Source organism: Barbus barbus (genome assembly GCF_936440315.1).
Source record: "Barbus barbus genome assembly, chromosome: 49".
Classification (NCBI taxonomy): domain Eukaryota; kingdom Metazoa; phylum Chordata; class Actinopteri; order Cypriniformes; family Cyprinidae; genus Barbus; species Barbus barbus.
This window is the reverse complement of record NC_136727.1, coordinates 10,268,072-10,295,258: the sequence shown is the minus strand read 5'-3', so window position 1 is coordinate 10,295,258 and position 27,187 is coordinate 10,268,072. Positions and strand designations below refer to the sequence as shown.

The 27,187-nt window shown below is 37.7% G+C and overlaps 1 protein-coding gene across 3 annotated transcripts in view; it reads left to right on the top strand.

Moving 5' to 3' along the window:
• The window catches only part of LOC306867564 (protein strawberry notch homolog 2-like), a 66,832-nt gene extending 39,923 nt beyond the window's left edge, over positions 1–26,909 (top strand). Inside the window, exons 1-28 of one of the 3 annotated variants that reach the window (XM_079413299.1) lie at positions 61–345; positions 12,790–12,936; positions 13,171–13,254; positions 13,542–13,647; positions 13,738–13,898; positions 14,922–15,055; positions 15,162–15,252; positions 15,382–15,525; positions 16,226–16,449; positions 16,538–16,691; positions 17,668–17,844; positions 18,914–19,011; positions 19,269–19,351; positions 19,836–20,021; positions 20,143–20,264; positions 20,360–20,491; positions 20,575–20,710; positions 20,941–21,053; positions 21,365–21,436; positions 21,528–21,636; positions 21,725–21,796; positions 21,916–22,059; positions 22,136–22,230; positions 22,589–22,681; positions 22,865–22,996; positions 23,133–23,209; positions 23,289–23,479; positions 23,621–26,886. In XM_079413299.1, coding sequence (XP_079269425.1) covers positions 286–345; positions 12,790–12,936; positions 13,171–13,254; positions 13,542–13,647; positions 13,738–13,898; positions 14,922–15,055; positions 15,162–15,252; positions 15,382–15,525; positions 16,226–16,449; positions 16,538–16,691; positions 17,668–17,844; positions 18,914–19,011; positions 19,269–19,351; positions 19,836–20,021; positions 20,143–20,264; positions 20,360–20,491; positions 20,575–20,710; positions 20,941–21,053; positions 21,365–21,436; positions 21,528–21,636; positions 21,725–21,796; positions 21,916–22,059; positions 22,136–22,230; positions 22,589–22,681; positions 22,865–22,996; positions 23,133–23,209; positions 23,289–23,479; positions 23,621–24,408 — 4,125 coding nt within the window. In that variant the 5' untranslated portion in view covers positions 61–285 and the 3' untranslated portion in view covers positions 24,409–26,886. Of the gene's footprint in view, positions 1–60; positions 346–12,789; positions 12,937–13,170; positions 13,255–13,541; positions 13,648–13,737; positions 13,899–14,921; positions 15,056–15,161; positions 15,253–15,381; positions 15,526–16,225; positions 16,450–16,537; positions 16,692–17,667; positions 17,845–18,913; positions 19,012–19,268; positions 19,352–19,835; positions 20,022–20,142; positions 20,265–20,359; positions 20,492–20,574; positions 20,711–20,940; positions 21,054–21,364; positions 21,437–21,527; positions 21,637–21,724; positions 21,797–21,915; positions 22,060–22,135; positions 22,231–22,588; positions 22,682–22,864; positions 22,997–23,132; positions 23,210–23,288; positions 23,480–23,620 lie in introns of those variants that run through there. The other 2 variants (XM_079413298.1, XM_079413297.1) reach the window with 2 other exon arrangements.
• The last annotated feature ends 278 nt before the right edge of the window (positions 26,910–27,187 follow it).

Sequence of the window (27,187 nt, the reverse complement as noted above, 5' to 3'; positions counted from 1 at the left end):
AGCATCATTTCCTGAAAGCTCCTCCCCTCCCCCTCGCTCAGCTCCCCTCCCCTCTCAACCACCTTTAGCATTGAGGAACTAAACCACAATCAATATGAGTGAACCTCCATGCACATACCTGTCAGTCCTCGCTTACTAGGAAGGGCACAGGGGACTCTTAAGTACCTGTTGTGCAAGCAGGAGAGCCGTTTTCTTTTCCTCCGCGTTTGTTGTTGCAGCTGCTGTGAGCTTGCATATGGAAAGGATCTGTTGTCTCAAGGAGGTGAATGATAGTGACTTGGACCCATGTCACTCATGCAGTTTTGGACTAAGTTTTATGCACAGCTGGGACGTCCTCCGCCCAAGGTAGAGCTCGTAAATCTCTTTAATGTCAGCCTTTTTTTAGCATTTTAGGGGGTTGTTGACGGGTGAGAAATTCAGGTTTGATTGCCCAAGGGAAGACGCTTCTTGTCTGGTGCTCTACTTTGTTTCCCTCAGATTATTTCCTTGAACAGATAAGAAGATGATTTCCTTATCACTCTTCTTGTAGCTTCTGAAGATCTGTCACATAGCTGTCAGTTTTAGTTTTTTTAGCATTTTTAATGATGGGTTTTTAATGACTGCATTTGTTTGCAGTCATCTTGCCAGAGTTGACTATAAGTAATCTGTATGACTTTACTTTAAATAATGCAGTAAGTTATTATATACAGAGAAAATGTAAATATTTTTTCTCAGAAAAAAATTAAATAAAAATTATTATATTTATATATGCATTTTATTTATTTTTTTATTTAATTTACCCAAATAATATGCTACATTATATGCAGTGTATATTTATTTATATATATATAAGTAAATAAAAATATATATACATATTTTTTTCTCAGTAAAATTCCTTTTATTTTGTACTTTTTATTACATTTACATAGTAATAATTTCTGCATTATAGTTTGCATTTTGAAATCTCCTTGCTATTAAAAAACACTAATGATTGCATCAATCTCAGGAAGTGGATGAACCACGGCAAAGGTTTTGAAATTTGACATGATTTTTGCACTTTTTTTTTTTTTGTAGCGCACACACAAATCTCTTCTAGTTGTGGTATGAATTTTAGACGAGAATTGTCCTGTGTTGCATGATTTTGTACTGGAGGGCACTTCCCTTTATTTTCCGCTATCAGGATTTGTGTGTTATCTGAGGGGTTTGGGTCTCTATTTTGGGCCTGAGGCAGGGCGACGCTAATGTTTTACGGGAACAGTGTGATGTAAAGTGCTGTTAAGGCACAATGAGTCTTCTCTTCCCAAACTGACGACCTGCAGCGCTGCAGGACATGCACCACATCTTCCTAGTCTTCAGATTTCCTCCTTCAACTTTGTCTTTTTTCTTCACTTTTATGTTCGTTTGTTTCTGTTCTTTCATTTGTCTCTTTCTTTTTTTTTACCTGGTCTATTCTCTTTCTCTTCAGGTTTGCTATGTTCATCCATTCTTTTGTTTGCCTTGTTTGTCCACTCTTCGTCTGCTCGTTCGTTTGTGCATTATTTCATTTGTCCATTCTTTTTAATTGGTCTGTTCTCTCTTGCTGTTGTCTGTTCTTTCGTTTGTCTGTTGATTTGTTTGTTCGTTCTTTAATTTGTCTGTTGTCACTTGTGTTTTATTCGTCCATTCTTTTTTTAATTTGTCTCTTCTCTCTTTAGGCTAGCTATTGTTTAGCCGTTCTTGTCTCGTCTTGTCCATTCATGTTTCGTTTGTCCATTTTTTTTTTATTGAACTGCTCTCTTTCTTTAGGTTTGCCATTGTTTGTCCGTTCTTTTGTTTACCTTGTTTGTCTACTCCTTAATTTGTCCGCTCTTTTGCTTGTGCATTCTTTCCTTTGTCCATTTTTTTTATTTGTCTGTTCTCTCTTTCTTCAGGTTTGCCATTTTTCGTCTGTTCTTTCATTTGTCTGTTTCATTTATCCATTCTTTATTATTATGTATGTTCTCTCTTTCTTTAGGTTAGCCATTGTTCGTCTTTTTTCTCTTGTCAGTTTTTTGATGCGTATTATTTTTTGTCCTTTGTCCATTTATCTGTTCTTTCTTCCTTTCTGTCTTTCCATTTGATTGTTTGATTGATCTTTTTGTTTGTTTTTCCACTATATTGGTTGATTGTCTACTTTTGTTCGTTTTACTCTTTTCTATCTTTCTTTCTTTCTTTCTCTCTCTCTGTCTTTATGCACTTTCTTATAGTTCACTTATTCTTTCATTTGTCAATTTGTCTGCTCTTTTTCTTTCTGTGACATATTTTCTTTCTTTAGGCCATTTGCCTTCTTTATTCTTTCCACTTGCCTGTTTTTTTTCTTTCCTTTTTTTATCCTTTCCATTTGCCTGCTTCATTTTGTACACTCGTTTGCCGTCTTTATCTAAGTTTGCCATTGTTTGTAGTTTTCTTTCATTTGTTTGGTCCTTTTTTCTGTTTGCCTTTTTTCTTCCTTGTAGCCATTAGCTTATATCTTTATCTTTTTTTTATTATTATGTCTTTAATTTTATTTCTCCTCTCCTTTCCTCTTCATAATTTTTTTAATCCCTGTCCTTGATCCTTATCTTCCTCCACCCTAAATAAAACAAATAGGACATAAAACACATCAGGAAGCTTGATGTGATAATCTGGCAGTGACGCTTCAGGCTTGTCTGCAGTTTTCCCGTCAGTGCTGGTTGAGAAGGTTCAATAAGTGTCATGCTGTGGTGTAACCTGACACATTGTTGTAATAATGAGGCTTTATTACAGTGCGGGAGTGTCAGGAGATGTTTGTGTGTTTTTTTTTTCACTCGTACACACCAGCTTTACTCATCTTACACCAGAGTGTGGCCAGCAGCTTGTCTTGCAGGTGCATCTTTTTTCCTTATTTCATACAGGAAACATTTTGGACTTACAGTAAATGATGCATTTCTGGTGGTCCCCACAGATGAGCACTGCCACCTCATCTCTAACGGGTCTGTCTATATTTCCCCCGGCAATGATTTACAAAGCTCTTCTACAGTTAATTACTGGCACAGAGGATATATTTTGTCATTTTCTTGTCACTTCCAGCTTTTGGTCGTTGAATGTTTATGCTGACAATCTATGGTGGCGCCTGCCAAATGGAAAAAAAAAAGACTTTAGGAAACTCTACCATCTTTGCCCAGTTCACACCAATCCAAACAGACACCTCAGCAGTCTTCAAAGCAGCCTTGGCTTTACACAGCACCGCATCCAAAAACCAAACAGAACTGAAATTGTCCGTTCACAAGGCTGGAAAGTGTCAAAGCCTCGCAGGATTTCTCTTTTGGGTTCAGCTCTGTAGACGAAACTGTGGTGGGATTTAGGATGGATGGAAATGAATGCAAAGATTTTTCTCCGTTTATGTGCCTTCTTTGTGACCACATTGCATTCCTGTATATGCAGATGTGACTGTATTAGACACATTGCTCAAGAAGTAATATGACAGTATTAAAATATTTACATAAGCATAATGTTTCAATTCACAACTATTTTGATGCTTAATTAATCTGAAAGTTATTTCTACAGATATTCTACATATTGCCCAATGATCTCCAAATGATTTAAAGTATGAAAATTACAATATAAAGTGATTACAAAGGCTAAAATGAGCATAACCATTTAAAGTTAATGTTCATAAAAATCTATCATGCCTATAGGGTTTCAAAAAAAAGCTTAATTTGATAGACAATATCAGGTAATATCACATATATGATGGTTTAAGTTATATTTAGCAATTTAAACAATAAACAGGCAGTTTCAAGCAGTGGGAGTAACTAGTTACATGTAACGGAATTACGTAATTTAATTACAAAATAAATGTAACTGTAATCTGAAAAAGTGTAGTTAAATTACAGTTACTTATGATGTTAATGATTGTTAATGTTAATGATTACAAAGCGGGTTACATCTGAATATTTTCACATGCATACATATTTGTTTGATTTCATTCCCAAATTGCTTTGACTGCTCTAAAATACGAGACACTGTTTCAGGGGTTTAGGACACATGCTTATTCGATAACTGTTTTATCTAGTAATTTGGGTTTATGTATATGCTTTATTTTTTAAGATTAACTGTTATTTCCAGGGTATTTTTAGATGCCAGTGTTTCCTGTCATAGCTCTGCAGAGATTTGATTTCAAAAACAGTATCATACCTATATATATCTTATGATTTTAAATCTATATTTAACGTCAGAACAACCTTAAAGTAAAAATACATGCTAAAGTCTGATTTAGGGGTGGCTGTGCTTTAAAATTAAATTCTTATAATCTTAATTCAAGTGATAAAGGATTTAAAAGCCTGACAGTAATCAGTGTTGAGTATTCTAAGGTTAACCCTGCCGGCTTTAAATGTTTCAAAATGTTTAACAGGTGAAAACATTATTTTGACATTTTAAAAATGTAATTAGTTACATTTAAAGTAAATGAAATTGTTACACTACTTATTACTTGTAACTTGTAATCTGTAACCTATTACATTTCCAAAGTAACTTTCCCAATACTGGTTTCAAATAATAACAACTGATATTGTTTTGATAAGAATTACTGATCATGAAGTACTTAACAACAAAAGCAGCATTTAATCAGTCACTTGCTGCTGTCGCACTGTTTTGCATAATGCAAATGGTTGCATTATGAGGATATGAGTAAACTTTTTTTCTTCATGGAAATTTTATCTTACATGGTGTCACTGCCGAAGGTTTTATGTGCATAGAGCAAAGACTCGACTTAACTATGACAAAATTTGTTGAAAATATTATTTTAATTATCGATTAGTTGTTGCAGACTTACATAAGTACAATGAAAGTTCAAAGAAAAACTTTAGAACAATGATGGATTTCAATGGGATGATTGGAAAATGAGTCTCAAACCTTGAGGGTTAAATTGTCACTGTGTTTATTTGCTGGCAGTTTACCTCATGATCATGTAAATAGGCTCAATTTAGTCTGGCAAATATCCACCGTCTTGCTCAGGAACAAAAGATGGTCTCATTCAGTCGAGGTCACTTGAGTTCATGCTTGGTATAGTGGGCGAAATTACATCTTTTCTTTGCTAACAAATGGAAAAGTCAGCATTTTTTGCTTTGTCGTTCCGTTTAAGAAAACACATTTCAGGAAAAGTTAAATATTAATAACATTCATCAATCCGATGCCACTCTGTCATCCTGAAGTGGGGGAATCCCTGTTTGCTGGCTCAGCAGCGGAGAAAAGGAGTGGAAAGAGAGGAGGTGGCCTGGTCTTCCAGGAAGTCTTGCCTTGTTCCTTGTGGTTTGCCCGAGAATGTACCATTTGCTAAACAATATCCAAAGTCATTCCCCTTAGAGAACTGCAATTTTAGTTTTATTTATTTTATTTTATTTTTTTTTTTTGTTCTCTTATTGGAATCAAGTTGACTTCTGGGATTTCTTTGTTCCGTTTGGCAGCGCTCTGCAAGTGTGTTCTCAGAATATCAAAGCAAGCATAAAATATGTTACAACACGACCCCCCCCCCCCCCCCCCCCCCCAGCTGATGGTTTTGGCAGCACCTTCTTGGGTTTTCAGTGGGAGTGAATCCAGTGTGGAGATGCTCTATATCAATCAGGTCCCTGCTGGAATGTTGCCATTCTATATATGGGCATAAATGTGTTTTTGTCCGTTGTCAAGTCATTCTGTGTTCCACAAGCACTTCATCTTTCCCAGCACAATGAAATCAATGAGCAACATCATTTGAATGCGGAAAGACAACTTAACCACTGCCTGGAGACAGGAACAGACTGTTGCTTAAACACTCGACTTATTATGGTGTGATTTAGGCCTAGATTTTTAATAAACGCTGCTCCAATAAATGACATTTCAATTTTAGAAAGTTGGAAACAGTTAAAAAATCTCACATTTTCAAGGGTATTTATATATGATTAGTATATAATTTTGATTATTTATTTTTTAAATTTATTACAATTTTAATTTATATCAAATATATATTTTTTTAAATATTATTTAAAAAATATTATTTAATATGTATGTGTGTGTGTATATATATATACCCAAACCGCCTGTTCAATTAGGTACACCTGTTCAATTGCTTGGTAACACAATTTGCTAATCAGCCAATCACATGGCAGCAACTCAATGCATTTAGGCATTTAGATGTGGTGAAGACGACTTGCTCAAGTTCAAACCGAGCATCAGAATGGGGAAGAAAGGGGATTTAAGTGACTTTGAACGTGGAATGGTTGTTGGAGCCAGACGTGCTGGTCGGAGTATTTTAAAAACTGCTGATCTACTAGGATTTTCACGCACAACCATCTCTAGGGTTTACAGAGAATGGTCCGAAAAAGAGAAAATATCCAGTGAGCGGCAGTTGTGTGGACGAAAATGCCTTGTTGATGTCAGAGGTCAGAGGAGAATGGGCAGACTGGTTAGAGATGATAGAAAGGCAACAGTAACTCAAATAACCACTCGTTACAACCAAGGTATGCAGAATACCATCTCTGAACGCACAACACGTCGAACCCCGAAGCAGATGAGCTACAACAGCAGAAGACCACACCGGGTGCCGCTCCTGTCAGCTAAGAACAGGAAACGGAGGCTACAATTCACATAGGCTCATCAAAATTGGACAATAGAAGATTGGAAAAACGTTGCCTGGTCTCGATTTCTGCTGCGACATTCAGATGGTAGGGTCAGAATTTGGCATAAAGAACATGAAAGCATGGATCCATCCTGCCTTGTCTCAACGGTTCAGGCTGGTGGTGGTGGTGTAATGGTGTGGGGGATATTTTCTTGGCACACTTTGGGCCCCTTAGTACCAATTGAGCATCGTTTAAACACCACAGCCTACCTGAGTATTGTTGCTGACCATGTCCATGCCTTTATGACTACAGTGTACCCATCTTCTGATGGCTACTTCCAGCAGGATAATGCATGTCACAAAGCTCAAATCATCTCAGACTGGTTTCTTGAACATGACAATGAGTTCACTTTACTCAAATGGCCTCCACAGTCACCAGATCTCAATCCAATAGAGCACCTTTGGGATGTGGTGGAACGGGAGATTCGCATCATGGATGTGCAGCCAACAAATCTGCAGCAACTGCGTGATGCTATCATGTCAATATGGATCAAAATCTCGGAGGAATGTTTCCAACACCTTGTTGAATCTATGCCACAAAGAATTAAGGCAGTTCTGAAGGCAAAGTTCTGGACCCCCTGTCCAACCCGGTACTAGCAAGGTGTACCTAATAAAGTGGCCAGTGTGTGTGTGTGTGTACACTGTATTGCCAAAAGTATTGGATCACCCCCTTTGATTGATTCAGTCAGTGTGGAAGAACTTGACTGGTCTGCATAAAGCAAAGTCCTAATCTCAGCTGAACACCTCTGGTGTGACTTTAAATGCAGACCTTGAGCCAAAAACTCATCACCAAACACCAGTGACTTGTATATGGGTACAGTCATTTTAGACGCTTTCAAAACTGTTGCAACAGAGATGGAAATACAGTTTTTAAATACATGAATTATGCTTTCATCTTTGTTGCCACAGTTTTGGAAGTGCCTTCTTCTGTTCTAAAGCAGGGGGTGTCCCAATACTTTTGTCCATATGGTGTATGCACAAATCATTGGTGTTTGGTGATGAGTTTTCGGCTCAAGGTCTGCATTTAAAGTCACACCAGAGGTGTTCAGCTGAGATTTTGTTAAAAATTAAATTTAAATTTAAAGACATTGTTAAAAATTAAAGACATTTCGAGATTGGGTGTAAACCAGATAACCTATTAGCTCAGCAGTTAAGGGGTTAGTATGCTAATAGATCAATTCATCATATTGCTGATAAAGATGGTAAAATTGACTAATCTAAAGGACATTAATAATCGCTTTATGGAATTTTATGCAGATTTGTACAAATCCAAGGCATCTGTATCTTTGGAAGCTATTATATAACGGGAAGACACCTGGCCCTGACGGCTTTTGTATCGAATTTTATAAGCAATATGCTGGTAAAATTGCACCCCTTATGTTGCGGATGTTCAATAATTTTTTTTGTAAGCAGAAATTTCCTCCTCCTCTCTACTTCGCCAATATTTCTTTACTTCTTAAGAAAGGCAAGGACGAGACTTATGTGTCCTCTTATCGGCCAATTGCTCTTCTTAATACTGATTTAAAAGGGTTCACCAAAATTTTGGCAACTAGATGTATTTCAACTATTATTCACCCCGACCAGGTCGGCTTTGTCCTTAATAGATTCTCCTTTTTCAATGTCAGATGTTTTCTAAATATAATCTATTCCAAACAAAAATCTCACTTTAAATAGGCAATTATTGCATTAGATGCAGAAAAAGCATTTGATCAAGTGGAATGAAAATATATCTTATTAAAGAATTTAATTTAGGAGGTAGGTTTTCGTCTTGGGTCAGTATGTTGTATCATCATCCATGTTCATCTGTTTTAACTAATCTTGATATATCGCCACAATTTGAGTTGCATAGAGGCACACGACAAGGGTGTCCACTTTCACCCCTGTTGTTTGCCATTGCCACAGAACCTTTGGCAATTGCTATTAGACACCATCCGCAGATTCCGCCCTTAAGCATAGGTCAGGTAGATCATATCATATCTCTTTATGCCGATGACGTTCTTTTATACCTTTCAGATCCAGAGCACTCTGTTCCACCCTTGTTGGATTTATTAAACTCATTTAGTAACTTTTCAGGTTATTCTGTTAATTGGCAAAAAAGTGAATTCATGCCCATTGGCAACAATATAGATCTTCATGCAGAGTATGCCATTTAAATTGGCTCCGGATATGATAAAATACCTTGGTGTGGTTGTCCCCAAGAATCCAAAGGATTTAGTTAAATTAAGTTTTCTCACGCTACTAGACAACCTGAAGCAGGACATAGAAAGATGGAGATCACTCCCCATATCAATGCTCGGCCGCATCAATGCAGTTAAAATGGTGAGCCTTTCGAGATTCTTATATCTTTCTCAAAATGTACCTGTTTTCCTACCCAAATCATTCTTTAAAACTCTTGACTCCATTATTATGCCTTTCATATGGGGTTTTAAAAATGCTCGTATATCCAAGACTCATTTGCATAAACCTAAGCATTTGGGGGTTCTGGGTTTGCCTAACTTTCTCCAGTATTCCAGCTCAGCGAATTGCCGTTTTAATGTATTGGCGGGATTCTTTTCCAGGCATTGTTCAAGCAGACACTCCCTCCTGGTTAGCAATAGAACAAAGTGCCTTCCATTCTTCTCTTTCTGCTTTGCTTTTTTCAGCTCCCCTGCCTAATAAAGAGGTTCCCAAAAATAATTTAATCCTTAATAACTCTATTAAAATATGGTACCAAATTAGAAAGGTAATTAAGTTACCAAATACTTCCTCACTTACTCCTATCGGTTACAATCATGCATTTAAACCCTCTCTTACAGAAAGTTTTTAAGGTATGGCAGGACAAAGGAATTTTCATTGTTAAAGATTTATACATTAAGTCTTTTGCCTCTTTTTCACAGCTTAGTGAGAGATTCAACCTTTCTTCTAATTTTTTCCGATATCTTCAGGTCCGGAACTGTGTTCGTTTAAATATCTCAGATTTTGCAGTTTTGTCTTTAGAAAGCAAAATGTTTGATTTATTTTCCAATTCTCCAGATGCTAGGGGTTTAACCTCTTTATTCGTTAATGCTTTTAAAGATTAAATACATTTTTCCTCCCTTCATTTTAAAGCTGCTTGGGAAGAAGACCTGGGAATTCAGATTTCTGAGACTGACTGGGATAAATGTCTTTCATCTGTTTATTTATGTTCTATAAATTCGAGACATCAACTTATTCAATACAAGGTTTTACACAGACACTATTATAAAACAAAGCTCAGCAAATTCTATCCTTCCGTCTCCCCCTTGTGTGACAAGTATAAAGTTGCTGAGGGTACCCTGGCACATCTTTTCTGGTTCTGTGTACAAATTCAGAGTTTTTGGATAGAAATATTCCAGTTCTTTGCCAAGGTCTATAACTGTGTTTTACTCCCCGACCCAATGATGGCAAATTTTGGTTGGTCAGATTTGCTTGAGTCTCTCAGCCCAAAGGTACGGTTACCTGTCCAATACGGTATGATTGTAGCTAAGAAAGTTATTTTGCTTTTGTGGAAGAAAAATGTTAGGCCTCTCATCTCTGACTGGTTAACTGGACTTACTTCTACTTTACATCTTGAAAGAAGTAAACATATAACATCTCTGGGAACTCTGAAAAATCTGACAAAATGTGGGAACCAGTTTTTACTTTTCTGTTGAGCTACAAGGACCAATGATGTATTCATTTATTTTAGATTGGTAGCAATCCTTTTTTTTTACTATTGTAATTATTTTTTGGTAGGATATGTTGGACTTGTATACTGTCATTCTCCTTTTTTGTCTGATTTTTGTGCTTCATCTTACACATTGCACAGATTGTTGTTATATGAAGGGTCTGTTTGTCTGTTATTGTTTGTTCTTCATGTCTGCAAAAGCATAATAAAAATAATAATCTAAAATTACAGTCAAATTGCCCCGCAATAATTACCACATAACTGACGCGCTGTGAGAAATGGATTAGGCTATTTACTCCTCATTTAAAAGGTTTTTTTAAATGGTCTTTTAAAACAGGTCTATTAGGCTATACAATAAATTATAGTTCTATAATTAAAATATTAACACTGCAGTCATTAATAAAAAATCAATGAAATAAAAAGCTTTTATTTCAAGCACCGACTTTCAAAAACAACATGTTTAACACAAAATAAGTTTATTCTCTTTTTCTTTTCACTATGTACGGGCCACAAGAGAAATAATAAGGGAATAAATTAAAACAGCTATAGCCTATATCGTTATCAGCATGTTGAAGTAGATTTGTCTCTCTTTGTCTCTGAGAGAATATGCAGTGTCAGATGCCGAAAGCTCCATTATTACTCCATCATTCCGTTTTTACTTTCACTTTCTGCTTATAGGGAATTGACTGAGATTACGATGTTCACCGGCATAAATTTTGCATGTGTGCAAACGCGTGCTTGTGATATATCCACATTGGCTTATCTTCATGGTTTAAAACAGAAATATTTCCAACATTGCGACGTAACCAATTGCCCCGCCCCCCGTATCGAAAACGTACCGAACCGTGACACCACTGTCATATCGAACCGAACCGTGAATTTTGTGAACGTTACACCCCTAATATATATATATATATATATATATATATATATATATATAGATATGTTATATATGTACATGTATGTGTGTGTGCGTGTGCGTATATACATTTTTTAATAATGGAAAATTTAAAACAAAAATTATATGGATGATATCTTAGATAGAAAAGAAATGATGCATGATGGCCGAGTTTTCCACTCTCAGTTTCACGTCGCTGCTTTTTATCTATGTTTATAATCTCTATTATCAAGTATAGAGGAAGTACAGTACTTTGAATTTGTGGCTTCGAACAGAACTAGCATGCATTTATTTTTAAACCTTTCATCTTTATGAAAGAGCACACGATCAAGCTCCGAGGTTCTCACGATACTGCTGTGAAACATCTAACATCACAAACATACACCTTCATTACTGCAACAAAGTCATGTTTCATAGCAGCTCTGATTCAGCTCTGAAACATGCATGCACAAAGAAAACAAGGATCTAAAGCATTGTGATATATGGCTATATCAGTACAACCCATATTTTAGACTGTAAACAGCTCATTTTGAGGTCAGCCCTAATCTGACTCACTGAAAAATGGTTCCTATTAATGAAATGGATCGAATACCACGGCCCCTGGCCACCCTCTAGTTCCTGGTTGTTTACCACTCACTTGTTTTCCTCGAACAGTGAAGAGTTCTTGGAAAATCTTGGCTGTGCAAAGAGCGTCTCGAGCCCCTTCAGATCCCTCATACATTCCACTAGCGCACACATGCACTCTTTTACTACAAAAGCCTCTGATTAGCTGAGTGCATTGTCCTTCACAAACAAAGCATAATGCAGTATTGTTTCATGTGACATACTATCTGCACTTCATCTGCACTGCATCTTAATTAGATTGCGGGTTCAGGGTATATTCACTGTGTGTGTGTTTCACACCTATCTCTAATCTGAACTCTCATGTGTATGGTTCTTTATGGTGAAACCGGATGAATTACGCCGTTTAAACAGCATAATTTGTCCCACAATCTCCACCACATTCTGATCTGCTATTAACATGTTTCATATCCAGATACTGTATCTTAAGAAGTTTCATTCTTAAAATCCGATATATTGTGCTTCATATATTTTGCAATTTTGTTGCAATTTCGCTATTGTAACTAATTTTCAATTTTCACTTTTTTATTTATTTATTTTTTCGCTAATTTATTTATTGTGTAATCTATTTCATTTATTGTATTTTTTATTTGTTGATTTATTTCATTAATTTGTTTTATTTTGAGGCTATTTACAAAAAAAAAATTAAATTGTGTAGATCTAGCATAAATCTTTTTCCACATTTGTTTTGTGTAATTTATTTTTAGTATTTTAATTTCATTCATTTATTATTTTATTTTGAAGCCATTACAAAGAATATTTACATTTAGATTCATTTTTATTTACTTAATGATTTATTTTGTTTTATTTGTTTTATTTATTGTATTATGCATGTATTGTTTTGTTTCATTATTTGTTTCATTTTAATTATCCTTCACATCCTTCTATAAACTTCATGTTCTATAAACTTCCCTCTGAGACTTTAATTGATGCAAAATATAATGTATTTCATGAGGTCTTCAAATGTTAATAACTTATTTTTCTTTTCTTTTCTCTCAGGACCTCCATTGTCTGGATGATCTGCCGATCTTCTCCCCTCCAACTGACTCCTTAACCGAATACACCGCTAATAACTTAATCAGTACTGACATGCCTCCCAGCGTGCCCACGATATGGGACATCAAAACACCAGCATCAGTCCAAGAGGTGAGGCCAGTTCCTGGCACACACTTATTCCAAATGCCGATGTTGAACTTAACCAATGGTTTTCAGTTGTTTTTGACATTTGTGCTGAATATTATTTCCGTAGTACGAGAAACCACACCTGTGATTGACACACCCATGAACTGAACCTTTGTTCCCGCTCTGATAGTAAAGCATGTGATCTTTCGGCTTTAACATTTTCTTTCATTCTCTTTTGTTTCACTTTTTCCTCTTCAGTTGAATTCTAACAGGTTTCAAGGTTTAAACTCGTTAGATGACATCTCTGCTATCATAAATACACCACCCATAGGAGGTTATCAGGTAATTAAATGTTTTTAATAATAATGATGATAATAATAATAAACATATTATTGAATATATATTTTTAGAAAACCTGTAGTAGTAGTTAATACATTTTTATTATTTAAATAAATTATTTTTCAATAAAATAATTCAAATAAAAGCATACTTAAAATGTAATTCGAAAATATTTGTATACAAATATAAATATTATTTATTTAACATGAAAATGAGATTTCAGTGTCTCTGTAAAGTCTTTCTCTTTCTGTTTTTCTTCTCTATCTCAATCATGTCACGTGTTTACACAGAGAACCCAAACACAGCCAGAAGAGGAAGAGGAAGTCGAGGTGGAGGTGGAGGAGGCAGAAGAGCTGGGTCATGTTGACACCTATGCAGACTACAAGCCCTCTAAATGTGAGCGTTGATTTTTGGAATGCATTTTATGGCTATTCGTGTCCAACTGGAAGATTTATATTGTTTGTGCTTTCTCTTTTGCTATCTTAGCCAAGATAGGAATATCCCATCCAGACCGAGTGGTGGAGACCAACACTTTGTCCAGTGTACCTCCTCCAGATATCACCTACACCCTGTCCATCCCAGAGACCACCATAAACAGCGGCCAGCTCTCTGCCTTGCAGCTGGAGGCTATTATCTACGCCTGCCAGGTACCCAGATTTGCCTTTATTCTCCCACTTAGTTAAACAGCATGCACAACAAAACTCTTTCACACAGTGTCCAAAATATCCTAAAAATAAATTTATTTATTTATTTATTTAAAGGCTATTTACAAACAATAAAAAAAATTAGATCTTGCGTAATTAAGTTATTTGTTTATTTATTGCTTTATTTTTATTTATTTGTATTTATATATTGAGGCTATTATAAAACATTTTTAAATTGTTCAGATCCTACTTTATTTATTTATTGATTTATGTATTGTTTTATTTTTAGGCTATTTACAAAGAATTTTTAATTTGTTTAGATCCGGCACTTATTTGTTTGTTTTTTTATTTTTTAGGCTATTTACAAAGAATTTTTTAATTGTTTAGATCCTGCATTTATTTATTTATACTGTATAATTTATTTATTGTTTTATTTTGAGGGTATTTAAAAGGATATTTAAAATGTTTAGATCCTTCATTTATTTATCTATTTATTATGTTTTATTGTCATTTGTGTTACTTATTGTATTATTAACTTTTTTTCATTATTTATTGTTTCATTTTAAAGTTTTTACAACAAAATTTTTTTTATATATCCTGCACAGTTGATTAAGGCTGTATTTCCCAAACTTATATGTGTCAAAAATTTTATGATCAACATTATTTACTATAAACTTGCCTCTGAGACTTTAATTAATGCTACATATAAAGAATTTCATGACATTATCAAATGTTAATTTATAATTAATAATTAAATTAAAACAATAAAAACATTTAATTAAAACAAACTTGTTTAATGATTTGGATATAATTAGCTCATAGCTACAAATTTTTAAAATTGTATACTTAATATTACATTACATGTTAAAAGTTATTTTCATTCAGTTTAGCAATGGCATTTCAGTCATAATCTCACAAACGCCCCTGCATTTCCATCATAAAGACATTGTAAATTCAGCATCGCACTGATTGTTTGCAAATATTTTATACTGCCATTAATATTGACTTCTTTATAACATTCTACAGCAACATGAAGTGATTCTGCAGAACAACCAGCGGGCCGGCTTCCTCATAGGGGACGGTGCCGGAGTGGGCAAAGGCCGCACAGTGGCTGGCATCATTCTAGAAAACTACTTAAAGGGAAGGAAGAAAGCACTATGGTAAGCAATCTCCAGATCCATCAAGCCTTACAAAACTCGCACTGTTGACTCCACATCAAAGACCGACTCTAGATCCGTTGCCTCATCCTCCTCATCTCTCCTCCAGGTTCAGCGTCTCCAATGACCTGAAATATGATGCAGAGAGAGATCTCCAAGACATCGGTGCACCCAAAATACAAGTGCATGCCTTGAATAAGGTCACTATTACTGTGCGGCTCAATACGGCAGCCCTCTTAACAAAGATCACGTTTCAAGTGATGCACATTCTCACAGACTTTTACCGTAGCTTTTCTCAACGCGTCTAACTGTAACTGTTTTCCATGTAGATAAAGTACGGAGACACAGCTACCTCAGAAGGGGTCCTGTTTGCGACCTACTCGGCACTAATTGGAGAGAGTCAGGCGGGCGGCCAACTCCGAACGCGCCTGAAGCAGATCTTAGACTGGTGTGAGCCGGGTTTTGATGGAGTCGTATCCTTCACCTTCCATGTGCATAAAATAGATTTTGTTGGCAGAGATTTGCTAATTTTGTGTTGCTTTAAACCCCTTGAAAAAAAAAAAGCGTTGTTTTCAAAATTAAAGCAATATTAAAAATTCAGTGTTATCACAATAATACATTTAAATATTATATTTATTACAATTCTGGAAATTGAAAGATTAAAAAACTGAAGATGAAATACAAATCTGGGAAATATTTGTAACACTGCATTATTATTATTAATATATGTAATATATATAAAATATAATGAATATAAAAAATATTGTATGATGTTTTTATTTAGATTTTTTTCTAATCAGCAATAAAATACTATTTTCAGTGTCTATACTGTTTTCGTTGTATACCACTTTTTGCTTTTTTTAAGTAACACTGGTATTGTTAGTGGCGCATTATGTATAATTTACTTATTATACTATAAATAATATATAAACAAACATTATACTGTATTAAATATGTTATTTTGTTTAACACTATTTTTATTTCTTACTGTTAAAATACATTTTGTAAAGTGAAAAAATTTAAAAATAAAAAATATATATTTTTCTAAGATATATAGAGGCCCCACTGCAACTTCTGTTTTCTGTTTTTAGAACGTTTTGTTTTGTTTTTTGTTTTAACAGTCTTCAAGTGATATGAGTGTGAAGTTGGTTTTACCCTTGACCGTAGACATAGATTATATTTGACGAATGCCACAAAGCCAAAAATGCAACATCCACAAAGATGGGCAAGGCCGTGCTGGATCTGCAGAACAAGTTGCCATCAGCCAGAGTGGTATACGCCAGTGCCACAGGTGCCTCGGAGCCAAAGAACATGATCTACATGAGCCGTCTGGGGATCTGGGGAGAGGGAACGCCCTTCAGAACCTTTGACGACTTCCTCCACGCCATTGAGAAGAGGTTTGTAGAGGAGCACAAACTTGTTAGCTGGCAAGTATGAAAACAGTCATTTTTGGATATGTAATCTGAATGTACTCTTCATTGATAGGGGTGTGGGGGCCATGGAGATCGTCGCAATGGATATGAAGGTCAGCGGGATGTACATCGCACGCCAACTCAGCTTCTCAGGAGTCTCATTCCGCATAGAAGAGATCAACTTGGATGATGATTTCAAACTTGTGTACAACAAAGCTGCTAAACTTGTAAGTTATGAGAAGAATCCCTGAAATCCGAGCCATTCCGCTTACTTTTATTTTAAAGGGATAATTCACTAAACAATTAAAATTAGCCCATGATTTACTCACCATCAAGGCATCCTAGGTGTATATGACTTTCTTCTTTCAGACGAATACAATCAGAGTTATATTAAAAAATTTTCTTGTTCTTCCAAGATTTATAATGGCAGTGAATGGGTGGGGTCGAGATTTTGAAGCCCAAAAAAGTGCGTCCATCCTTCATTAAAAATGCTCCACGCAGGTCCGGGGGGTTAATAAAGGCCTCCTGAAGTGATGTGTTTGTGTAAGAAAAATATCCATATTTGAAACTGTATAAACCGTAATCTCTAGCTTCCGCTAACTGTCGTTCTCATGTTCACGAGAGAGTGGTGTTTCAGCGGATGACGTAGGCGTAGCGTAAGCTCCAGTGAGAATATGCTAGCCTTGCAAGAACCAAGTTTTGTTTACAGTAAAGGAAAACCAATCACCTCTTGGCTTATGTTGAAATCTTCTGATATTTTTCTTTATAAATAGAATGGAAGAGAATAGGGACAAAGGCTGTCAAAAGTAGCCAATATCACTCAGACTGTATATTCCCAGTCTTCTGAAGCCAATGTAAGCCTAAAAATGTATCTGTTCACTGATTATCTTACCCTGAAATTATGAATTTGCATTGCTTCAGAAGACATTGAATACAGTGCAATACTAATATGAACCATTATTACAATGCTTTAAAGGTGCATTCTGGTAATTTTGAAGCTTAACATCTTCAGTCCCCATTCACTTTCAGTATATGAAAAAGATTGACCAGGACATATAGGTTTGGTAACTAACTGATGACTTGTACTTTTTGGGTGAACTGTCCCTTTAAAGTACAGCAATAGAAGTATCTAAATTGATCTGTAAATGGGTCGTTCTGCTGTGTACACCTATCTAACACATAAATCTGATATCTCATTTGCAGTGGGCGGAAGCTTTGGTCGAGTTCATGCAGGCCGCTGATGAGCTCTGCATGAGTTCTACGAAGTCTCTGTGGGGTCAGTTTTGGTCATCCCACCAGCGTTTTTTTAAATACCTCTGCATCGCCGCCAAGGTTCGCTGCCTGGTGGAACTGGCCAAAAAGGAGTTGGTAGCAGGGAAGGTCAGTCAGATTAGTGACCCTTAAAGGGGTCATATGATGCTTTTTTAAAGTTCATTATTTGGTGTAACAGAATATGTTGACATGCTCTAATGTTCAAAAAACACATTATTTTTCAAATACTGTACATTATTGTAGGTCCTCTATGCCCCGGCTCTGTCAAACGCTTCGTTTTCTACAAAGTCCCTCCTTCTGACAAGCAGAGTCTGCTCTGATTGGCCAGCTTTCACAGTGCATTGTGATTGGCCGAACACCGCAAGCACTGGTCGGAAATGTAACGCCCCTTTCCATAATCGTGAGCTTTATTTTTCAAAATAAACGTAAAGACAGTAAATAATGTCCTTAGTTTTACCATCAGTGCAAGCCCGAAAGTGGAACAGAGTCGTGTGACAGACACAGTGATGAAGCTCGTAACATTTTGTGTTTGCACACAAGCCGCGATTAAGAAAGCTGACTCTCTCTCTCTCACACACACACACACACACACACAAAACTCTGCATTTGAACAGTCAATAGCAAATACAGTCGCTGATTCAGAAGCACCAGATTCTCATAGCAAAGTCAGAATTACCTCCTCTCCTAGGTTCACGAAACGGTCATCCATAAAATGCGTTGCTGTTCTGTTGTAAGTAATCTTAATGATTCCTAAATAAATCCACTTTCGGAAGGCCAAATAAAGTGCTTTTGCTTTCTTCTAGAAACACACAATGTCTCCCTGTCATGGCTGTATCAACAATACTGCGGTTACTGAAACCACGCCTTCTTTCTTTGTGTGAACATTTGGGGCGGCTTTACACAAATCTTCCCACACCGTGATGTAGACATGTGGGGGCGTTTGAATGAGCCGTTTTAGGGGGGTGTGGCAGAGTCTTAACTTTTATAAAGAATATCTCTTTGGTTTTGAGACTTTAGTCTTTGCAACTTCAGGGATCTTGTCTATGCACAATCAGCTTGTAACACTAGAAAGAGAAAGGAAAACTTGAAATCGCATCATATGACCCCTTTAACTTTCTCTAATGATTATTTGTTGCTATAGGCATTTTACACACAAATATTTTTCTCCTCTCTCTAGTGTGTCGTGATAGGGCTACAGTCAACAGGTGAGGCTCGAACCAGAGAAGTCCTTGACGAAAACGATGGACACTTGGACAGATTTGTCTCTGCTGCCGAGTAAGTGAATTTGGGGCATCATTGAAACCTTTCTGAAATATATGGACACCTTATGACTACTACTTTCCAGGGTAGTGCTCTTGCAGTTTCACAATGATAGAACGGTTTCTCGATATGTGTTACTGTGGTCATCTCATAGGCCATGTATCATTCTGAAACCCAGTGTCATCTGATAATAACCACTTCCTGAGGCCATCAGCTATTACACAAAAACACTTTTTTTTTTTTTTTTGACAATGTGTTTATGTATTCCTCAGGGGTGTGTTTCAGTCGCTGGTCCTCAAACACTTTCCGTCAGAGAAGCAGAGGAGAGAAAAAGGAGCAGGGAGCAAGAGGAAACGTGAGTTGTGTCGCACTTTAGGATCACTGTCCAGCGTTTCCCACAGATCTGCGCTCTATTTGTGGCAGCATATATATGCCAATTCATTCTCTGCCAGCAGGCGGTGCTTTTAGAGCAGGAGAAATAGAGGTTTCCCCCAGTAACAGCTGTGCAGAAAGCAGCGCTCTGCTCACAAACGCTGCTTTATCAGATATTTACATGCAAGATGAAATGAAAATGACATCCAAAATTTTCTGAAGACAGTCAGTTTCCTTCAGAAATACAGTGATATAAAAACACCCGCACCAGATTTCGATTTTGAAACGTGCAGTGCTTTTGTTTATTCAACGAAGTCAAAGCCTTTTGGAAAATTTATTTGTGGCGGTCAGTTTTGACATTGTGGCGGGACGCCACATATATAAATCGATGTATGGGAAACACTGCTGTCCATACATTGCCGGTCTTTGTTTTTATCCTCATGCTTCGATTGAACGTTCTTCCGCAGGTAAGCCACGGGGACGGCAGCCAAAGCAACCCCGACACGGCACTGATGTAGCGGGAGTGATCAACATCAGCGATGACAGCAGCACAGAGTCTGACGTCTTGGATAGCGACTCCAACTCCTCGCCAGACTCAGTCCAAGACAACAACGACGATGTCATCTTCGTCGATCAAACCAGCTACCAAATGGGTACGTTGACTGTGTATTTCATAGTGCAACTCATATTATCTCCACGCATCCTGATGATTTTCACTTACAGCACCATTGAAGTAAGCAAAAGCAATTGATCTTCGCTTTCATCCTTCCTTAGCACGGTTAGAGGAGAAGAAACAAGGGCTTCTCAACAAGATTTCTGAGCTGGGAAAAGAACTACCTCTTAACACACTGGATGAGCTCATTGATAAATTTGGAGGTCCAGAACAAGTATCAGAGGTCATTATTTATCTAGTCATATTCCTATACATAGCTACACCTCAAAAACAAAGTTGTGTCCAAGCGCTAAACATTCTTTGTGTCTGTGTGCCCAGATGACGGGACGCAAAGGCCGAGTGGTGCGTCGACCTGACGGCAACGTCCGTTACGAATCCCGCGCTGAGCAGGGCCACACTATCGACCAAATCAACATCATAGAGAAAGATCGCTTCATGAATGGAGAGAAGGTAGATCTTAGAAAGAAAATCTCCAACCATTCTTTTCTGTTTCCTTTGGTGCATCCAGTAAAACCTCACTTTACTCCCTTTAGTTTGTAGCCATCATATCAGAAGCGGCCAGTTCTGGGATCTCACTTCAGGCTGACAGAAGAGTGAAGAATCAGCGTCGGAGGGTTCACATGACCCTGGAGCTGCCTTGGAGTGCTGACAGGGCCATCCAGCAGTTTGGTGAGTAGGCAGCATTACCTCATGTCTACCTATTAAGTTTGTGGCCATGCACTAGTTATTTTGTCTACTCTAAATGGGACAGTCCACCAGCTCCAAGCTAGATCACAAGTGCTGTTGAAAAGTGGTTACACTGTCAACACCCAAACACAGCATCAATAATTCCACCTGCCATCACCCAGCCACAACCACTGTACCACAACAACTAGCTGACAACACTTTCTGTTCTTCAGGTCGCACTCATCGTTCCAATCAGGTCACAGCACCAGAGTACATCTTCCTGATCTCCGAACTGGCAGGCGAGCGACGATTTGCATCCATCGTGGCAAAGAGGCTGGAGAGTCTGGTGCGTCCCTGACATGCTAACTCTTAGTTGGTTAATTAAAAAGTTCTTTTAACCCTGTCTTTAATAATGTTTACGAAATCTTTCTTTTGTTCTGACTGCACCATTTCTGTTTCACATGGTAAATTCTTAAAATTTTGGGTCATTTATGTGTTGGAACGATATTGGGACTAGAGAAAATGCAGGCCCTACCACTTAAAAAAAAAAAAAACTCTTCTTGCTCCACTTCCCCTCTGTACATTTCACATTCTTAAAACCTTGCGTTCAATTCTCTACTTTGGTCCTGACATTTCCAACCGACGTGTTTATCACAGGGAGCTCTGACTCATGGTGACAGGAGGGCCACAGAGTCCAGAGACCTTAGCAAATACAACTTCGAAAATAAAGTGAGTAACTGACATAGAACAGTGACACTGCTAAAAAATACTCTGATAAATCATGGACTAACCCATGGTCTGTTTTGGCTGTTCCTCATAGTATGGCACCAAAGCTCTAGATAAGATTACCAAAGCCATTCTTGGTCAGATCGAAAGCAAGGTACCCCCTCCAAAAGACTATCCTGGTGGTGACGCCATGTTCTTCAGAGGTAAACGGGTTTTGTTCATTACTCTGTTAAGATGTGGGTCAGATATAACCTTGATCTCACCAAAGCCACCAATGCCTTCTAATCTTAGACATGAAGCACGGTATGATGGACGTAGGCATGCTATGCAGTCAATCACGCTTGGGCATCAACACTGAAAAGGGTAAGGTTTCCACAAGAGACACATCGCATTTGTTTTGTACACACCTGACGTATTTCCTCACATGCTAATCACACGCGTACAAATATCTCCCCACATCATGTGACTCCTCTTTATTTTAGATTGCAATATCACCAAGTTCCTCAACCGGATACTGGGCTTGGAGGTGCACAAACAGAACTCCCTCTTCCAGTACTTTACGGACAATTTCGACTACTTGATTGAGAAGGACAAGAAAGAGGGCAAATATGATATGGGAATACTAGGTAAGCATCTGTTTGTATGGTACTTTACATTGGATTGATCTGCTTTAGTGACAACCAAGTATCTGCTTTCTCTCAGATCTGGCACCAGGCAATGATCAGATTTATGAAGAAACACAGGAAAAGTTTCTAACGGCGGGAAATCCTCAAGATGGTCAAGTTATCCTGTACAAGGTCAGTATTTTTTTTAAATGTGCATGAAAGTTGAAGATCCGCAAAGTTGCACAGATTCTTATATACAGAGGTTCACAGAAAACAGCTCTTAAATGGTTGAGCTTAAATGGTTTTATGCGTGACACACACAACAAAACATGCTAATCATCCCTTCCACCAAGAGCAAAGTTTATTTTGAGAGCTTACGCAATGAGGATTGGTTTAACAGCCGTTACTGTAAGTGGTTCCTTGACCGATAATAAACCACACTGCAAGACCTTTTCCTTCGCATGGATTTGGGATAGCCAGGACATGTTGGACAGTAGTCTAACCATTGACGAACATTATCTCTGACAGAACTGTTTGTTTTGTTGAACAGATAAGTGTAGATAGAGGTATGCCATGGTTGGAGGCTCTCCAGAAGGCCCAAACTCTCAGCAACCCGGATGAAGGATTCTATTTATCGCATAAAGTGAGTATATGAGCAAAACAGTCTCATCTTTCCAAATTTGCATGTAGTTTCCTTTTAGTAACACAGGAAAGATGGTTCCTTGGAAGAACCTTTCTCTTCAGAGGTAAGGGAGGGTTCATGTGTCAAGAGTTCTTCCGTAGTTGACTGTGCAGTTGAACATGTTTGTGCCTGTCTCGTTTACAGTTGAGAGGTAACTATCCATGCGTGCTACTAGCCGTGCAAGGCCAGGAGCACAACATGATCATCTACAAACCAAACATCGGCAAGCAGGCCCAAACGGAAAGCCTTGAGAATCTCCAACATAAATATCGCAAGGTGTGTTCAAATGTACTGATAAGAGCAAAGGAGATCTTCCTAAAAATGACATGCAGAGCTGCTGCGGAAAACGTCTCTGCTGCCATCTAGTGAGCATTACAGTGACATTAAGTGACGTTTTCTACCCTTGCTTCAGGTCACTCCAGAGGAGGCACAGGATAGTTGGGAAAACCGGTTCACTTTCTCCTTCAGTAAATGTAGCCATGCTGACTGGTGAGAAAAGAGACCTTCCCTACTTGGTACTAGCCAAATTGAGCCCAGAGGTTCTAACATGTATGCATGTTTCCTGCAGGAACGGGAGGTGCAAAAAGGTAAAGGAGGGTCAGGAGTGTTTAATGGGCACTCGATTGCGTCAGTATCACATGTTGTGTGGCGCTCTGCTCCGTGTTTGGAAGCGCGTGTCTGATGTGGTCGCTGACATCACCAGCTCCAGCATTCTCCAAATTGTCCGCCTCAAGACCAAGGACAGCAGCAAACAAGTTGGTGAGTCAACTTAATAACCTTACTGACTAGCAGATTATAGTGCTCTGGTCTGATATCCAAATTGTAGTAGGTTTAGCAACACCACTACAGTCGTCTGAAGGAAATCAGCATCTTGAAATGGTTGTTCTCTCTTTCTCCTAGGTATTAAGATCCCAGAGACCTGCGTGTCAAAGGTGCATCAGGAGTTGGCGAGGATGGATGCAGAGGTAAAGCAGCGACGTCGAGAGAAGGAGCAGCAAGCTCAGGAGCAGCAAGCTCAGGAGCAGCGTCAGGCCGAGGAGCAACAGAGGCTGCTGGCACAGCATCAGCTTCAAGAATTATTCAACCCGAATTTGTTCACCTCTTTGCCACCTCTCAACCTGGTCAACTTACCCTCCCCATACATTTCCTTCCCCTCATTTCCTTACATTAAAACCCCTTTGGAAGAAATCCTGGACTTGACGGTTCCCAATTCCTCGTCCTCCTCCCAAATTAGCACTCAAGCTGACATGGGTGTGGACAACCTCTCCAGGCAACCCGACCCTACGGTGGACGACTTCAATCTTGATGAGTTTATTCAAGAGCAGCCGCAGCAGGAGAGCCAGGCCATACAGGAAAGCAATTCAGCACGGGACAGTGACCTGTTAGACATGTTACTGTCCTTGAACTCATTGAGTCAGATTGCCTCTTCCTCCTCAGATGCACCTTCGTCGGAACCCATGGTCTTTTCAAATTCCTTCTCTTCTTCCTTGTCCAACTTCACTCCCTCACTCACACCATCTTCCTCGTCGCACGCCTCTCTCCCCTCTACGGACCAGCAGATTCTCCCATTACCCAACAGCCAATGCAGCTCTGAAGCCATTATAAACGTACGAGAAGTGTTGAACAGCATGCTGCGAGGTGGAACAGAATCACGCCAGTCCGTCATTAAGTACCAACAACCCGAGTGAGACCTTTCCAGTCGGTCTCTCCTGTAAACGTGCACACACTCAGGGCTGTAGTCTGACCACTGCCGGCGTCTTGCTCCGCCATTGGCCTCGGTTCTGCTTCACAAGATGGGAGGAAGTTTGGTGTTCGCTCTGTTTTTGAGTCGAGTATGATCCCTACACAGTTTGTCTCTGGGACTTCAGGATAGTTACCGAGGTGGTCATCCCAGTTTCAACAAACCTGAATTTGGAGCTTCAAAGAGTATTGAGTTACCAAAAATAATTCAACCGCAAGTCTTGGGTTTTGTTTCGTTTATATCATACCACATCGTAGAGTATATTTTGCTCAAGATGGAGCATGCAGGAGTGAAAAGACACTTGAGGTACCATTTTGGTTCCTCATTGGAGGAACCCTCTGGGGAAGCTCCAGGCACCTTTGAAGGTGCCTCAAATGTTCTTTTAATGTCCTGAGAGATCTTCTATATATATTTACAATGCTTCAAAGACTTGCTTTGCTTAAGGGGTCACTAAAGAAAGGAACTGGCTATAAGTTCCTTATAGAACATTACTGACTCTCTCCATTTGAAAGCCTAGAGGTTCTCCAAAGGGACCCTGACCAAAAAGAACCCCAAATGGTACCTCAAGTATCTTTTTTTTTTCTTTTTTTCCCTGTAGTATCATTTTTTTTGTGGCCACAGAGTCCATGTGGGCCTAGCTGAAGTTGTACAAACCTCACATATGCAAGGCGTACCGCAAGGAGCTTAAGCTTTGTTTTGCATCGAACAATCATCAGCTTTACATTTCCACGATGAACTTCTGCTAAACAAAACAGGCTACTGTCGAAATGTGCCTTTGGAACATACAGTGGAATGTAGACGTAAACAGATACTCCTGTACCGTTCATGTGCAGATGTTTGTAACGTATTTATTGCCTTTATTTATCAGGCCTTGAAACAGTGTGCTAGTAGGAGAGCGTAACTACCTACAAATCACTTACCTGTGCAGCTCTCTCTGTTGTTCTAAAATAGAACAGTCTGTCCTGCTGTCCCCTGTCTCGCAATGTAACAAGACAGAACGGGAACTATGTATTAGCTGATTGATTTACTGATCCCAAAAGGACTTTAGTCGCACTTCGTCCCTTTGTTAGTACGATATTTTCATTGTAACCTAGAAACTAAAAAGTCCTTCTCCCTCGCAATCTAGTGGATAAAAAAAGATCAGTTTTCTTGGTTTGATGCAATGTGAAACGCATCCCTGGTACAGTCAAGAAGGGGCAATAAAACTTTTATCTAGTTCAATTTTAGCCCTTATTTAATAGATTCATTGTCAGATGTTTAAAATATTTGTAACGTGTATAACAATTACTTGATTATTCTTATTTAATTTTAAAGGGACATGTTTTAGATTATTATGTTTTGTTTTATTGATACTATGATATTTTGTAATTGTGCAGACCGCAAACAAAAAGACAAACAATTCAAAGCAAAGTGAAATTTTGTTAGACATTGCTCTGCTGCTCTGGGTGGATGTTGTTCCTCTTTTCTTTATGCAATTGAAACATTCTTATATATTTTCACAGCAATAGCCAGATATTAATATTGAACTGAAACCCAAATATTCACTTCAACAGTTCATGGCTCTATGGTGTTAAAACCACTCCTTATCTCAGGATGAAATTCATGTCCAATTAGTTAACGATTTTTATTTAAATCCGATAAAATGTATCCAAATGTTTAATGTCTGCCGAAAGATAAGGTTTGTCTTGTATGTAAAATCCTGTCATTGACACATATGAAATATAATTTATTTAGCCATTATTGCATATTCACTGCAGTTTATTTTATTCTTTTCATTAAGGGAAACACTTTCAGCCACATTTGCACTTGAAAATTTTTGTGAAATGACAGTTGTTACATTGTTCCATAATAGTTTAGTGTATCCATTTAGTTTTCTTAGTGCCTCCCCAAAAAGATGAATATGTGACTTAAGTTTCTGTTATTCGTTCTAATAAAGCGTCTTATACAACGAAAGCACTATATGATGAGGCCATGAAACTGGGACAAAGTCAAATTTACCTGCTAATAAATAGAATTGCTCTGTGTATGATTTGCACTAAAACAGCATAAATGAGTTTGTCTCGTTTGTGATCCAGTGCTGCCATGTTTGTTTGCTCATAGCCCTTCATGGGAATGTTCAATAACTGTAAACATCTCGATTCATTGGCTTCGCTTTTATATCAATATGGCATTTACGTAATTTATTGCTATGAAAAAAACATGCTACTGACTATATGTATCTTGAACCGTGTTATTCCTGTTCTTATGCTTTTGTCATATTTTCTATAGGCCTATTTATAATTTAGATCCAATTGTATATATTGTAAAAAAAAACAAATTGTGCCTTTCGACTGTTTCTTAAAGAAATTTTCTACTTGTATCTAAAAAATGGAACATATTACAAACTTTGTTATTAACAAAGCAAAAAAATAAATAAAATGTTCAGATTACAGTTTGTTGTGCGATTATATTTGGTGAATTGCTTTTGCCTTATGTTGCCAATACAAAAATTGTAGATTACTAATGAGACATTTAAAGGGAAAAAATGAAAATAATTAAATTAATAATTTTATTGTATAGCTTAGCTGATGTTTTTCTTGATTTTTCTCTAGAAGTATATAAATATGTTGGTTTGTGCATTGAACCGGTTATTGGCTTTGAATGTTTCAATATAAATTTATTTTAATACACAAATTTTAGAAGACATTTCTTTGGCTCTTTTGGGAGTTTACTAAGGCCCCCTAGTG